General features: G+C 46.2%; 1 protein-coding gene across 5 annotated transcripts in view; it reads left to right on the top strand.

Annotated features, from left to right (window-relative positions):
• Positions 1-16,521, top strand: part of SLC22A18 (solute carrier family 22 member 18) — a 63,559-nt gene that overhangs the window by 765 nt on the left and 46,273 nt on the right. For all 5 annotated transcript variants that reach the window (XR_010070848.1, XM_063333527.1, XM_063333529.1 and 2 more), the window contains exons 2-4: positions 1,253-1,350; positions 4,037-4,182; positions 5,632-5,764. Coding sequence is in view for 4 of the 5 variants with exons in the window: in XM_063333527.1 (XP_063189597.1) it covers positions 1,253-1,350; positions 4,037-4,182; positions 5,632-5,764 (377 nt within the window). In the remaining variant the exon portion in view is untranslated. The remainder of the gene's footprint in view (positions 1-1,252; positions 1,351-4,036; positions 4,183-5,631; positions 5,765-16,521) is intronic.

Raw genomic sequence — 16,521 nt, 5'->3', positions numbered from 1 at the left:
AGAATGACCCAACAAGTAGGCTGCAGAAATCCGAGATTTCAGATCAGAGGTGGGTTTTTCTGAGGATTGAATAAACCAGCTGTGAGTGGGAATCATTGCTTCTCACTTACTGGACTCTTCTGTCTGGTTTCATAAAAATATTTAGGTTGGAAAAGACCCTTAAGATCATTGAGTCCAACCATAAATCTAACACTGCCAAGTCTACCACTAAACCATATCCTTAAGTGACACATCTACACAGCTTTTAAATACGTCCAGGGATGGTGATCCTTTTCTGCCAGTCAGGTTTCCTGCTCTCGTGAGCTCCTGGATCTATAATACACCTGTCCACCTCTGTCTCTGGTGAGCCTGTGCCTTCTAGGAGATCTCTCTGCTGGTTTTGTGCCTCCAGACGCAAACTGCTCCCTCCTTCTGGGACTAAACCAGCCTGGGATTCCCTGAGCCCGAAGGCTGAGAGGCAATTTATTTATGGGAGATCGGTGTAGTCGATCACTGATCAGTGACAGGGGCTTTGGGGACCTGGGTGCAGAGCATGTACTGGGGAAGTAGGCAAGATTGGGGCACCTCCACACCTTCTGGGAGCTGAACTAGGCTGAGAGTTTTAAACAACTCTTAGCAGATGGCACAAAACAACAACAGGAATCAGAAATAGCTGTCCCTTGAGCATACGATTTTTAAACAAAAAAACCCCAAAGGATCGTGGCTCTTCAAGGTGTGAATCTGTGGTATCAGGTTGTGGGTGTACCATCCAGATTATAAGTAAAGGCGATATTTTGCCCATGTTATATTTGCACTGATTCCAGCTTGCTCAATTAAACAACAGCTCCAAGACCTTGCCACGTTCATCTCCTGGGTGGTGCTTGGGCTGCCCCAGGCACAGGCTCCAGGGGCAGGAAGGCTACTTAAAATCTAGCTCATCCCCCTTAGCAGTAGCTGAATATGTTCAGCTGTGTTGGGCTGCAAAGGTAAAGGGTGATTCAGGTTTGTCACCTGGTGCAAAACTGATGGTTTTAGTCACATCTCCCTGATCTTCTTCAGTGGGTGATGTGGGATGAAGACTTTTGGTCTTTATTAATCAGCCTGTGTCTGATAGATTTCATCCGTAGGTATGGGGATCTGAAGAAAGTTCTTTTTTGGAGCTGTAGTCCTCTCTAACACAGACATCAAGCTCTTTTTATTCAGAAATATGGCATACTTCATTTCTCCTGACCTGTTGTTTTGGGGGTTTTTTGTGGTTTTTTTTTTTTTTTAGTACTTGGCAAAGAGCCTAGGTTTGGATTCAGTGGGGTTTGGCTACCTCCAGACAACCTTTGGTGTCCTCCAGCTTGTGGGAGGTCCTATTTTCGGAAGGTAAGTGAGAACGATTCTCATGACCCTTTTCATAGCTGAAAAAGGCCAGACATTTTTTATACTTTAATAAAAAATAATTTAGTTCTGGTTCATGATCCTGTTGAAATGTTTGAAGATTTCATAAATGGGCAAGGGGAAAATAAATACTACAATTAGAAATACTGCAACATAGAAGCAGCCTTTATATTAACTTAACTATGTTTTAATGACACACGTTTAAGAGTAACAATATACTGGGAACAGGCTTAAACCATCAGAGTCCTCAGAGCCCAAGTCCTAACAGCTTAATCCTGCAAACATTTTATGGTCATGTGTAACCTTAGAAATGTCTTGCGACTGGGAAATCTAAAAAAGAGGATATTTATTGATGTTAAGTAGAGCTGTCAAAGAAAACAAATAAGGGTCATGTTATTTCTACAGCTGAATCTCACTGTATCTACATCGGTGTTGAATACAAAACTAAACTTGTATGAATCTTTAAGAACTGATGCATCTGTAAACTCATCTATCAAAACAAGAAAAGAGTGGAAAAGACTCGGGTTTTCTGCCTCTCTACCCCATGGGACACACACTCCTGTTCCTAATGAAATGTAAAGAGCCCAAAAAAATTCAAGTGGTGGGGGAATGCATTCCCAAAAAGCAGAAAAAAAATTTGAAAGAGAAACATAATCCAGTGATAGGAAACTAAAATGAGGCTGAAAAAAATCTAGCTTTTCTTCCCAGTCCTGCTACTGATCAACAAAGTAATAAATGGATACGGAGCTGGCACGTGCCTTGGTTTTCCTACATGGGATTTGCCATTCTGGTTGATGTAGACTGTGAACTTGGCACATGGTGTGTGGCACTTCAAGAATCTGATCTCTAAAAGCCCTTGGACACTACCATAATACACATTTTAAAATTAATAACAATAACATTAAATTCTCCAGTGCAGCCTGGAAGAAAATGCGTTCCTAAGAAGAGAGACGGTGCAAAGGGCCCAATTTGAATGCTTTTTCTATTAATCTACAAAACTCAAGTAATATTTCTGTTCCGGACCTGGTGCCATCTGAAATCTGGTTTTCCTCTGTGCACGTCATTCACTGATGTCCAGAAGAGATGTTGAAGGGAAGGAAAACGGCAAACCAGAATCCATCTGGGTCTGGACTCCCACCGGTGTAGATGGGACTGAAGGTGTATATTGCCAAATTGAAGCCAAAACTTGTAATGTAGGTCTGAGATTAAAAAGGATTTTCCTAGATGTGAGACTGCTTTGAAAAGAGAAAATGTGAAGGAGAAGGCTAAGAGAGAAAAAAATGTGTAGCTTAGGTCAGTTTTCCTTGTTCTTCTTGCTTGATGCTCCTAAACAGCCATGAGAAGATGAATTTAATCTTAGTAACTAAACTAAAAATGCCCTGAACTGTGTAGTGAATTGTGGACTTTAGGTTACAAACACATGATATAAACTTTCCTGGTTTTCATGTAAACAATGAAGTTTTGACCTGCACCTCTTCCTCGACATGAAAACCTTTAATTACGTATGCTTAGCTTTGTTTGTAGACCAGTCTTGGCGTTTTTTGAGGGAGTTGTTTCTTTTGGTGCAAGCACAACTAACTGCTATGCAAGGTAACGTTCATCTGCTAACTGTAATACGCAACTTCAATACAATGAAGGAAGGAGGAATTGGAGTGAAAAACACGATCTAAGGTGCGTTTTATGGTCATCTTAGTCCCGGTTGCTCAGAACCCTTTCTGCGGTACTCTCAGACTTTGTCCAATTCAGGTTTTGGTTCAGGTTTTATTCAGCTCCAAGGTACTTTAAAAAGCTAATCTGTCTGATTTGGGTTTTCTTCCTTGCATAGAGGCAAATTTGAGTCACTATCACGAAGCCTTTATCAAATCAAAATAGAAAATGATCTATTTATTTTATTTAAGTGATACTGAATGAGCAATGTTGCTTTGAACATCCTCTGGAAAGAAATTGGAATAGCTTCAATTGCCATTGAACCTGAACTAAAAAATTAGTGACTGTGATTCCCTGGTCTGAACCAACTCTGAGTCACAAAGTGAAATTTGAGGGTGCCATGCCCTCTGAAGTGATAATATTGAAGGACTTGCTGAGCTAAGCTGCTGAAACTGCCTCTGGTCTTTAGCAGCTCTGAGATAAACCACATTATTCATTGAAACGCCAGGGGAGGAGACTTAAGCAAGCACATTATCTTGTGCTTTTACGAGGGGTCTGGAAATGGGCTGAGCGGTGGCAGTTGCTGGTTCATTCCCCTGTTACACCAAAGTGTCTGTGCCAGCATTCCCAGGTGGGCAGCTGGTGCTTCAGCAGTGGTCCTTGCACTCTTCCTCCAGGCAAGGCTTCCAGTTTTGCAGGGGGTGGGGTGGGGTTGGTATTTTGGTTTTGGTTATTTGTGGTTGTTGGGTTTTTGTTGTTTGGTTTTTTTTCAAGGCAAAGTTTTGTATTGCTAGTAGTCAGCAATGAAGAGAGGTTGTTCAGCTCACAGACCCAGTGAGCTGAGCTCCTCTTGAATATCTAGTCCTCTTCTGGGAACTGGGCACTTCTGAGAATCTGATCAGTACTTTCCATGGCAGATAAATGAGAGTGAGATGGCCATGCAACTCCACCCATCTGTGTGCGTCATGCTTGTAATGACCTGCACGGTTCCACTTCTGACAACCTTGTACAATTTCTTTACCAGGTTTGCGGATCAATTTGGCACCCGAGCAGCCTTAATTCTCTCCTGTGCATCTGGAAGTGCCTTCTTCCTGCTCATGTCCATGTCCACCAGCATCCCCCTCCTTTTCCTCTCCAGGCTGCCAGCAGTGTTCATGCATGGGCTACCAGGTGAGCTCAGTCAGGGCTGAGTGGCTTTCCAAATTGCTTTTATTGCCCAACTCTTCTCTTTTTGCTCATGTTGCTGGAAGTCAACAAGCTCAACAGCATGAAGGAAGGAAGGAGGAACATTTGATGGTCATCAGGGATGAAATGGTGAGAACTGACAAGGGGCTGAATATGAGCCAGCAGTGTGCCCAGGTGGCCAAGAAAGCCAATGGAATCCTGACTTTTATTAGAAATATTGTGACCAGCAGAAGTGGGGAGGTGATTGTCCCCCTGTACTCAGCACTGGTGAGGCCACACCTTGAGTATTGTGTCCAGTTTTGGACACCCCAATGCAAGAGAGATATTGAGGTGCTGGAGTGAGTGCAGAGGAGGGGAACAAAGCTGGTGAAGGGCCTGGAGAATAAATCTTATGAGGAGCGATTGAAGGAGCTGGGACTGTTTAGTTTGAGGAAGAGGAGGCTGAGGGGAGATCTCATCACTCTCTACAACTACTTGAAAGGCCATTGTAGAGAGGTTGGTGCTGGTCTCTTCTCACAGGTAATTAACGATAGAACAAGAGGGAGTGACTTCAAGCTGCAACAGGGTAGGTTTAGACTGGACATTAGGAAAAAATTCTTCACAGAAGGAAAAAATTCTTCACAGAAAGAGTGGTCAGACACTGGAATAGGCTGCCCAGGGAGGTGGTGGAGTCACCATCCCTGAATGTGTTCAAGAGTCATTTAGAAGTGGTGTTGGGGGATATGGTGTAGGGGAGAACTTTGTAGAGTGGGCCTGATGGTTGGACTCAATGATCCCAAGAGTCTTTTCCAACCTGAATGATCCTGTGATTCTGTGACTCTGAAGCAGCAGGTGTATTGGTTATGGAAAGGAGCAGGAAAACAAGGCTAGTAGCCCGTAGTCCCAGACCCATCCTCCCGTATCATCTTGAGGAAATTGCTTGGACTTCACCATTCAGACACGGGTGATGAATACTTGTGGGCAGCAGTGCTATCCCAAACTTCTCAGCTGCCTTCTTGCAACCAGGATGTTGCGTAGGACAGCTTTTGCCTCTCTCCTCATAAAATGAGCATATTGGTCAAAATGAAATGTGATTACAAAAATACCTTCCATTACCCACCAAGCTGTTCTGCTTTAGTTGGCCTTTCCTAGATATTTCTAGTAAGAACCATAAACAACTTTTATGCATGTAACTTGTACAAGAGGACTCAAGTTCATAGCCTGTTAAGCCTTTCCTTACCACTTGTGAAGTGGCTTATTTGAGTGGTTTCAGTGGTTTTTGTTTCTTACAACTGATGGTCTGAACCAATTCCACTCAGTGGTATGCACAAGCATTTGCCCTGGGCTTGCGAGGACCATTTTGTGTCAGGCACTGTTTCTGTGGCCTACAAATTTGTATAGTCGCTGCTTAGAGCCCGTGGCAAGCTTCTTTCATGGGATTGTTTTTCCCTGCAGGTGCTCAGAAAGTTATTACAGACCTGACTGCTCCTTCCCAACGTGCTGATGCTTTGGGGAAGCTGGGTCTTTGCTTTGGGATTGGTATCATCGTCGGCTCTGCCCTGGGAGGTGTTGTCTCCACCAAATTCGGGTGAGTGGCTCACTTGTTCAGTGTTGGCTTTGTGGCAACCGTTGAGGGAGTTGCTAAGAGGTATTTAGCTTTTCCCCCAGCTTTTGATGATATCTTACTGCTGGTGGCAGTAGAGGATTGTACCAGAACTCAAAATTTTGCGTTCCGTACTGCTACAAAGAACTACTCCCGCTGTTTTTAAGGAGACTTTGTTGAAAATCTCATCTTCTGTCTACTTAAAATAATTTAAAAAAACAAGTTGAAGTGAGAAATGGGGGTCTGTCTCCCCATTGTCTTCTCTTTGGAGCTGAGTGTGCTGAAAAGCAGCACGCGCCGCGTAGCCTGCTTTTAAGAAATGGTGTTGTTCAACTGAGAAATGGAAATCTGTAGCACTGTGAGACTCATGGGAAAATTGGTGTGCTTGGGGGGTGCTCAATATAGAGCAAGACCTTGGGAAAGGGGAAAGCAAGCTTGGGACAGTGGGGGGAAAAGAGTGAGGAGGTCTAGCTCTGTCACGGCAAGACGAAGCATATGCCTGCCGCTTCCCTGTTTGCTTTCTGCAGCCTGGCCCGTCGTAGTGGGCTTCCACCTTCTCTTATGTGCTGCAGTAGGCAAGAAATGCCTGATTTTTGCTGAATTTACCTGTCTCTGTTCATTACTAGTAAAGGAAGCTCAAAAGCTGTGGTGTGTCAGAGAACTTTGCAGGCAGGGAAGTGCACATCGCTGTAATCTTCCTGGCAGGTTCCCAGTGGGGGAAAAAAACCAAAACACCTTGTGAACTTTTGAGTGTTTATTTTGGTCTGCTTCTTTTATTATGGACACTTGCTTCTGCAGGTTCAGGTTAGCATGGAAATAATTTTATTTTTTTTTCGACTTTTGTGAGCGTTAGAGCTGTATACAGCCTAGGATAGAGGCTAAAGATCATTAGGGGAAGCTCTGGTTTTCAGGAACTGGGCTTGCCCTGGAAAGGATCAGTGTCGTTGGCAAGTGTCAGTGTCGTCTAGGTGTCCCTGTCGGTTTGTCCGTCTGTGCTGCCTGTCACTGCCTCTCACCCTCATGGTGATCTCGGGCTGCCTTATCAGCATGGGACCCGCCTGCCCTCATCTGTACAGCGATGCTATCTCATTAAAAATCAATTTTAATGAACTTCAGGTAGCTAAGTTGAATGTCATTGTTGGGTTTGGGTTTTTTTTTCATGATCCTTGTCCTAGCGCCATAAACACTGCGCTTACATACCCGGTGTACACTGTATATGGCAATACGTCACCTGGGCGTTTTGCATAGGGTGCACTCAGTTTTGGTGTTAGGCGTCATTCCTTGCTCTCTGAACCCTGTTGTGCATCTGCACGCGTTCGGGTGCTGCAGTGATGCTACTTTGCATCTAAAATCCTTGCAGAGGTTAATTGAAAGGAAGACTTTAACCTTGCTGCCTCAAGGAGTAGCCCCTGAAAACTCTGTTTGCTGCTGTACCTTGGTAATGTTGGGCAAAATTAACTGCTGCAGACAATCTCTGGAGTTTTCTTCCTCTCACCTGAAACCTGAAAAGGTTTTCCTTGATCCTTTTGAGGTTGGTGCCTGTTCTGTGTTGGCCAGTTGACATAAGGCTGGCTAGGAGGATTCATTTTGTAGTCGTTATAGAGTTACATAAAATGAGAATTGGGGATGTACATAATATTAATTAATTCAGGATTTATAGAGGTTGATAGTTGAGTGGGGTTTTAGTAAGTATTATTTTTAATCAAATACAGTGATTGTATCCCTTCTGTGGGTTAACTGTCTGAAAGTAAAGATTACCTCAGTTCTCAGATTAATCTTTGGTTATGTGTCCATATTTAAACATCAACATTCAAGTAGCATTGTTGTCTAGCAAAAATTCATGGGGTTTCACCTTCCTGCGTGTGCATCAGTCACTGGTTTATAGGAAAATCAGCAGTGGGAGAGAATCCCCTGTTTCCGTTAATTAGTTCGAGGCACTTGAATGCAGTCTGGCTTTTGGATGTCAGGGCTCGGTCCTGTCAGACAGCAGGATGCTTCCAGGCTCCCCGGGCTTATTTGGAAAGTTTCTGATCCTTAACGTTTTGTGCCTGCAACATAACCCTGAGAAAGGTGAATGTTGCTCGTAATTATGTAAAAGTAAGGGACCCGCACCTGAAAAACTACACAGCTTTTGACTTCCCCATCGCAGGGGGGTTGTTTCCCTTCCATCCGGAGGAGGGCAGCTTCGCCTCGCGGTTGCTCCTGGCCGCCGGAGCCTCCCATCGCAGTGGTTTCGGGGCTGCTCTTCGGTGCCGTGGCAGGACTGGCGAAAGCAGCCCGGCTGCCGGCGGCGTTTGGTTTTCTCCATTCAGGATCTGTGCATCGCCCTGGAAGGATGGCAGGAATTCCCATTAACAAGGGACAAACCCCAGCCTGCTGACAGGACCTTTCTGACCGCTCTTGTGCAGAGAGTTGATTTGGCAGGGAGGCCACCCTGGCTGTTCGGTAGCCACCTTTGCCGCAGTCACATCCCACCTTTGCTCTGACGGCTTGCTTAGCTTCTCTGGCAGATTTCTGTGCAAAGCTTGGAGGAGCAATCTACTGATTTTTAGTGTTTTGGCTGATACTGGCAGTGGGTGGGAATTCAGCCCCGAGAGCAGATGAAGGCAGCTCTCTGCCACGGAACAGCCCCCAGAGCATCCCCAGCACCTCTGGCTGTGTCTGCGGCACTGACCTGGAGGGAAAGGAGTGGGTGTCGCATTATGGACGTATCCAAGGCTCCTTGGCTCTGCTGCCATATCCCACAGATTATCTGTTAATCATCCCTCCCTGTTTCCCACATTTGTACAGGAAGGCTCCAGCTGTACTTGGAGCTGTGTAATCACTGCCATTATTTTTTTTTTTTTTTTTTGGAGAAGAATGACCCAATCTCCTTCCTTGGAAAATAAGCATTTCTGCCCTGTCATGGAAGAGCAAAACTGGAGATTTCTGTCCACTCTGCATTCTTTGCTCTCCCTTACCACAAAGCTGGCCAGAGTTCCCCGTCTGTTGACAGCATTATTCATATGTTAGCAGTGGTTTGTATACAAGAGAGGGGATAGACATCGTTCTCAGTTCTTCAGCTGATGTCATTTTGGTATTATTCCATTGCATTGTATTTACTATTGATGTACTTGACCTAAAGAGCTGGTCTGTTGTTGTTTTTGTTGTTGGAATAATATTTGTCAACGCTTATTTATTAAGGGACCCCCAGGGAAGTTGAATGGCTTGTTTCAATTTGCATAGGATTTTTTTGGATGTCAGATCATGACCTCCTCTTCTAAGCTGTAGCCACCAGCTCCAGCTCTTCCTCTCTCTAAAGTACCACATTTTTCCCCATGTTTTCCAAAATTTCGAATGAAGCTGTAGCGAAGGAATTGTGACTTTCAGTCAAACCTAGGCACATGTCATCTGTGGAATGTGGCTTCGCCTTTTGCAATTAAAGGAGCTGCTCACCAGCTGGCTTCGCCCTGTTGAATTTAATTGCTGGAGACCTTGCTCTTAATATATAGCCCTCTCCACTCACCTCAGTATAAACACTGCGTACATGAAGAACATGGTTTCTATGGGCAGGGTGATGGTCAGGCAAATTTACACCACCTGAGGATGAGGTATAAGCCAATTTCTTAACACAAGCTGTTGTAATCTTAACCATTTGGAAAGCGTTCTCATGCTTGTATGCTTTTTTTTTTTTAAATTGGTGTTTTCTGGTCATCGTTCAGTTGGATCAGGATTGGGGATATAAAATACCTAGCTTGAAAATAACTCCTGCAGTTCAGCCAAAGTCTCCAGGTTCTTGGAGAGTTTGCAAACTCCATGACAGCTCATCCACAAAAGGTGATGAAGAAAAGGAGCTCTGTTTGCTCTCTGCAAACGTTCCTCCCTCCCTGTATGCTTACTGCAAAGCTGTTAGAGGACTGCAGGCTGCAGGTGAGCCTGTACCCTGGAGAGAAGTGATTTGGCGTTTGTAGCAGACTTCTGTGGCAGCGCTGTGAGTGAAGGGTGAAAGAAGAAGGTTGGGTTAGTCTTCAAAAGTGGAAAGATGAGCCTAGGTAGCTAATTACAAAGATCTCATCCTTTCTTCTGAGACTATGATTAATTGCATTTGGCTTCTTTCTTCTTTCTTTCTAACAAGGACATACAGAAGCTTTGCTGCGTGACCCAAGATTTGTTTGCTTTCTATGGACAAGGAGAGATTTCTTCATTTTAGTGACTCAGCTGTAGGCTTAAAGCTCTTCGAGCAATTATTCTTTTGAACTTGGGATTTTCCTGGCCAAACCCATTTGGTTTCTTATTTAATATTATTACAACAGGCTTTGGGGATAGTTTTTTTTTTTCCCTGGCTGTGCTATTATCGTTCTTCCTCAAGGGAAAAAGAAGCCGCTTGTTCGCCCGGAGTAGGGAATTGCATTTCTTTTCAATAACCCATTTGAACAATGTCCTCTGGCAGGGAATTTCTCATCGCTTTGCAGCAGAGTGGAAAAACTGTGGGTGTTGAAAGGGCTGAAGGCTGGGAGCTGGGAAGGCGAGTGGGAACATGGCAAGGGGTGAGAGGGTTGCACCCCGTTCTGGACAAAGAAGGGCATTCTGCTGCTGGGAGCTGCTCCTGCTCCCGTCCAGTAGAAACTGTGGTATTTCTCCGGCTGGGATGATGTCGATCGGCCAAGCAGCATGGACTGGTGATGCTGGTACAGGCATTGCTTTGTCCTTTGTATCAAGGGACTCTGGGGAGAGGAAGGTGGTGTCTGCTTGCCAGAAAGTCATCCACGAGCTGCAACGTGGTCTGTCACTGTCCGCCGAGCTCTGTGGTGCCTTGGGAGAGATGGGGGGGAACAGTGAATGGACAGTTTGTCAAGGAGCTGATGGCTTGGGGAAGGCACAGAGGACCTCAGCTGCCGCCTTCTGTGAAAAACAAACCAAAACAAAACAGGATCCAGAGATTCTTTTTCTCATTTACTCTGCATGACACCAATCTCAGTTTTGGAAGCCATGGTCCCAAATATTGTCTGTATGCTCTGGATAAAGGGTCTGGATAGAAGATCATGCACACCATCCCTCAACAACTTGTTGGTTTAGAGTTCAGGTCTAGGGCACTTCTCTCCTTTCCTCTGTTCCCAGCACCAGAGCTTTCTAGTTCTGATGACTAGTTTAACCTATTCTTGAACCTGACAAATGCCTCAGTACACTTTGGGTGGAGTTCACCTAATCTTAGACATCTATAGTGGAGACAGCTACACCTAAATTTGCTGTTCGGACTCTGTGTGGTTGATGGAAAGGCACAGGCACTTCTCTAGCGCCATTTGCCTCCTCATGAAGCAGGCCCAAAACAGCTCGGGGAGCGGTCTGCTTCACAAGCTTTCTGCTTGCTTAGCACCTGTGTCCCAAATCACTAGCTCTGGCCATCAACACATTGTGCCTGCGGTCACAGTCCTGGAGTTGGATGCTGGGTTGTGAACATACCAGAAGTCAGCAGGATGCAGGTCCTGGGCAGTTTCCCCTGTCAGTGCTGCCTTCGTGTGACAGACAGGTCTGCACTAAGCTCATCCCCAGCCTTTCCTTCCTGCAAACCTCCATTCCACCTACCACTTCTAGGCCACCCATTTTAGATTTGGGTCTACTGTCTTTCTCCTATTTACATATTGGAAAATCACCCTGGCGCTGCAAAGGTGCCCTTGTTCCCCTTCAGACCTTCGGTAAACCTGGCTTTTCCATTGTCTCACTACAGTCCCTGGTCTTAACTTCGGTGGAGGGAGGCATGATGGTGGGGCTGAGAGTTCCCCTTTAGTCCATCACCCATAGGTGGGGCCCTCTCCCAAGGGAGGAAGAATGGGGTGCAGGGCAGGATCCAGCAGCTCATGGGAGGGAGAGCCGGTGCCTTGTGGCTGCTCTCAAGGGCATGGGGCATGGCTGAGGAGGGCTGGGCTTGGGTTGAGCTAACGGGATGCTGCTTGGCAGCCCCTTCCTCAGCCTTGTCGGGAGCTCCCCATTTTCCTTCAAAACCTTCGTTCCCACTTGGCTTTATGCAGGAATTTGGTGGGAGGGCTGTGAGTGTGGCTGTGCAAGCTCACAGGGGATGTCCACCAGCCCCTTCTCCCCACAGCACCCTCATTCCTCCCAGGCATCTCTGCCCTTTTGGGTTACCTGCTTCATCTACCCGGGGAAACCATAATGAAATGGCATTAAAAAAAAAAAAAAAAAGAAAGAAAAAGAAAGGGAGAAAGTATCCAGAACTTCCTTGTGTGGCTGGTTTGTGCTGCTTAGACAGAGAGAGACGAGGTTTGGGGGTTGCTGGGAATCGACTTGCACCAGAGCCATGGGAAGAGGGACTCCTGGCGTGGTTTGCCTGGTGTCCCTCTGTGGGCTGACAGTGGTTACCCCAGCAGACAGACAGACAAAGGGCGAAAAAAAAAAAAAAAATATCTGTGGGGGAGGTAAGGAAATTACCCTGCTGCCTTCCTCCAGCTTTCATCGCGCCCGTGCACCAGGGGAGGCTGCCCTGCCTCGCCGCCCCATGCCTGGAGTCAGAAAGTGAGGGGGCGGCGGGTGAGCGAAACCCTGTTTTGCGCGCGTGGTGGCTAGATCGCAATCAAAAGCGTGTGTGTTTGTGAAGTTACTTCTGCTAAACAATTATGGATGTTTGAACACCACTCCCCTCGGCCGGCGCTTTGAAAGCGCTGGATTTCTGTGTGGCGTGGTGCCCTGGTTGATGCTTCGCTGTGTTTCTGCACGGTTGCGACGAGGTGGTGGCTGATTTTTCTTGTTAAGCCTGGCTTAACAGTTCCAAGTAATAAGTGTAAAAAAAAAAAAAAAAAAAAAAAAAAAAAAGGGGTGGGGGGGACAAACCCAACCCCTGAAACTTGGAATTTTACGGAAAGGCACAAGGCATTTTGGGCCTGGCCTCGCCAGCAGAGGTAGCATTGGAGGGCTGAACACGACCCTGGCTGTGCAGGTTGCACAATAAGGCAGCGTCTGCTCGTGACTCACTGGAGCTTCATCTGCTCTTCCCACTCCTGGAATATTTCATGACTGGGCAGCAAATCCAGCAGTATCACTGGGGACTGAAATCCAGGGAAATACTGCTTTCTTTGTTAGCAGAAAATAGAAAGCACAGAATAGGCTGTGGTTAAGTTCCTGAATTGGGATTTGGGAGTTGGCTCTGCTGTAATTTTCCTGTGATGTAAGTGGTCCCATCCCTCTGCATTGGTGTCCCTCATGCATAATGTGGGGCAATGAGATGTTTTTTCCTTCCCTCTCGCAGTACATTTACAATATTGCTATTTAGATTACAGAGCCTTCAGGATGCAGACTCTCTCTGTCATGAGGTGTGTGCGTGCAAATATCTACCGCCTTGGGGGAATGCATCCAGTTTTCCTGGATGTATCCTCTTCTTCATCCCCTGGTGTCCTGGGCAGGCAGAGTCTTCATGAGCCCAGCTAGCATCCCATTTTTTGGACTTGGGTTTTTTTTTTTCTTATTTTCTTTTTTTTTTAAATTGTTTATTAAAAGCAAGTGCCGGCCTTTTTCTTTTTTAGAAAAGGAGCAGAAACAACTGAGCTCAGCCAGCCATAGAGCTCAGTGGTTGGGGGAGACCCAGAGGTTGGGGGCTGAAGTGTGGGGCTGCAGACCTGAGCCCAGCAAGAGCTAGCAGAGGGATCCAGGAGGGCAACGTGGGGTGGCACAGCCTCCCTCTGTTCATGCCTGCACATGGTTGTATGGTCAGCTCTCTCCTTTACATCTCCTAATCCTTTAGATTCAAAGGGTCATGCTTACGTTTCATTCTGATCTGCTTCAGTGAACAAACCCAGCCTTGTGGTCAGGTTGGGCAGGAAGGATGTGGTGCTTGTGTGGGAAGGACTATCAGGCAAGGGAGAGAAGGAAGGTTGGGATGAACGGAAATGTGTGGATTTGGCACGTGAAGGGTGAACTGGGAGGAGTTAGGACTTGGGGAGCTGAGGAGTGAAGCTCTGCAGGAGAAAGGCTTAGTGCTTTTAGGTGTATTGGGGCATCAAGTGGCTTGTGCTGGAAGGAAGTAGTATTTCCAAAATGGACCTTCGTTTGCCACAGGGGAGAAAGGGACAGCACATCCACTGCTGGTGCTCTCCCCTGTTTGCCTCCTGCCTGATATATGGCTGCAGTAAAGGATGGTTGGAAAAGCAGCCCTTTTGGAGGAGTTTCGGGTTGGGTATTAAATCCTTCCCGGGGCTTCTCTTGGCCATTGCTGCTGGATTCATGGGATGAGCAGGAGGCCGGTGGGTGGATGGGGAGATGCAATACCCCGTTGTCACAGGGTGTTGATTCACCGTGGCCCTGGGTGAAGGCCAGGCTGCTTGAATGGGATGCTCAGAGGGAAATAAAAGGGTGTGACCTTTCCGTGAACCATACCAGCTTCTGTGGCCCCACCCAGGGTTTTCATTTCATTGCAGTCTCTTTATGAAACCCTGCTCACAGCCATTCCACCAGCCTGTGAGAGCCAAAGGTATGTGAGGCATCCTGGCCGTGAATGCAGCCAGAGGGCAACGGAGTTTCTGAATGGCCATCTCCAGGCTAACCCCAGCGCTTGTTGGGGCTTGTCTCTCTAACCTGACAAATCATGGGTTATCACAACCCAGGGAGAAAGGTATTTCCAGCATCAGAAACGTTCTCTGCAGCGTTCAAATTGCAAGCCCCCAGCCGCTCGGGCTGAGCCCTATGCTGTGCCGAGCGATGCAGCAAATGCCCGAAGCACCGCTGGCAAGCAGAGATGCTGATCCAGGAGGAGGGCAATGCTAATGGTGTGACCTGAGAGACCAGACACCGTGGTGAGGGTCTATCAGTGCACAGGACACAGCGTGGTGCGTTAAGCCAGCAGTGGGTCTGTGCCATAGCACGTGCAGAAGCACTCCCAGTTTGCCCAGCTGGCATTTGCAGGAGGCAGGGCAACATGCCCTGTGGGGTTGTGTCCCATTTTGGGGGATACGGAGCAGCAGCTCTGGAGAAATCTCATCACTTGGGAAGTGGCTTGGATGGCTTGGGAGAGAAACAAACCCTATGGGTTCATTAGAATAATTTGCTTTGCTTTACAAGCACATAAGGGGCTCTGCTCTGCTCTCCAGCTGTCCTCTAAAGCAGAAGCGCAGTGGTCAGGCTTTCCACAGATGACCGGGATTTTCTTTCAGTTCCCAACTTGGGCATGTCTAATGTGGATTTTCAGAGGATAGGAATTTAGCACTTTTGTAAATCTGGTCTGTTTAGGGTAGTTCAGGATCTGAAAACTTCGAATATTTTTGAGCATCTGAGTTTTTCTCGTTTGCTTGTTATTACCGCAATTGTTGCTTCGATTTTAATTTATTTTTCTTGGTGGAGAGGGGATTATACATCTAATCCTTTGTGGTCTGTACGCAGTATTAACTTTCTCAGTCTTGCTAAATGTTTCTTTATTCCCTGATTTTTCTAGGCTGAAACTTTTGGACTAATTACTTCTTTACAAAACTTCACTGTGAATCCTTTTGAAATCTGCACCTTCTTTATTTTTATGGGATTTGGTTAGTTTCTCTTTTACCGCAGGGTACGTGATCTGAGATGTATTGAAGTCATTGGAAGTGTTTCCTTTGAGTTTGGTTTTAAATCAAGCCCTGGGTAAAGAAATTTGTAGAGGAAGGAAGGAAACCTCCAGAAACGTAAAGTATTCCTGCAGGATATTTCTTTTAAAACCCCAAATAATTAGAAATCCCCTTGGAAAAGCCATCTGGGGAGCATCTGAGCAATGCTTACAGGAGGCCAGGGTCTTAAATGCTGTTCTCAGATTTAAAAATGGGGGATGAAAGACAGTAATGGTTATTAAAGCTGAATATGCTCATGCATCAGATGTTTAAGCTTACTTCCTACAGAAGCTTAGAAAGGCTCTTCCCTGATGTAAAGCTGTCTAACAGATTATCCGTATTGTGTGAGGTGGGTTTCTTCCCCTCCCCGTTCTGACAGTCCAGACACAGTTGGATATGAGACAGATGATGGATCGATTCTGCTGGCTTGTGTTTTCCAGTGTAGTCCTGGATGTTTCCCAGTCTTCCAGGAATTACTTTTCATGGCAGAAGGAGACCTACTTCTAGATGGACCTATTAATGTTTGGAAAAGAAATTTTGAAACCATTTGTTGAAGAATTCCCTTAGGGTAACCGGAGGAGCCTGTGGTTGGTGACACCAGGCTCATGCCTCACACTACACCCACGTGTGTTCTCATTGCATGCGATTACACGGTCTGGGATGTCTAATTGCCTGATTGTAATCTGCCCACCCTCCCAAAAGTTGCATCATCTTGATTTTGCCTGGGTGCTCTGTGGCAAGCACTTCTCAGGCGGAGTCTCTTGGCCCTTGAAGGATTTGTAAAGTTTTTCCTGTGCTGTTGTATAAAGCATGATTATTTTTATTTTTTTAATTATTTTATTTCTTGGGGATGGAGGTTCAGCTGTGGCAGGGAAGAATCCGCGATAGCTAGAAAAGTACATCCACGGCGCAAAGCTGCTCTGAATAGCCATGGAGCTAAATTGTTCGAAAAGTTTCTAAAACACAAACACTGCCTCAACCATTACAGCATCCAGTGTGAGCAAATCCCATTTGCCTTCCTCCAGCTGTGCCAATTCATCCCTTTCTGTGCTGGTGAGAGGCTGGGTGCCCACCAGGAAAGAGAAAGCAATCAAGGGCCACGTGCGTTAGTCACCTACTTCAGCTTAACAGAACCCAAGGTCAGATGATGCAAAAATGACTACCAAGAAGAATCCACTGAGGAGA

The sequence above is a fragment of the Chroicocephalus ridibundus genome, chromosome 4 (assembly GCF_963924245.1).
Source record: "Chroicocephalus ridibundus chromosome 4, bChrRid1.1, whole genome shotgun sequence".
NCBI classification, from domain to species: Eukaryota; Metazoa; Chordata; class Aves; order Charadriiformes; family Laridae; genus Chroicocephalus; species Chroicocephalus ridibundus.
The sequence above is the reverse complement of the archived record's forward strand: the minus strand, read 5'-3'. Positions and strand labels throughout refer to the sequence as shown.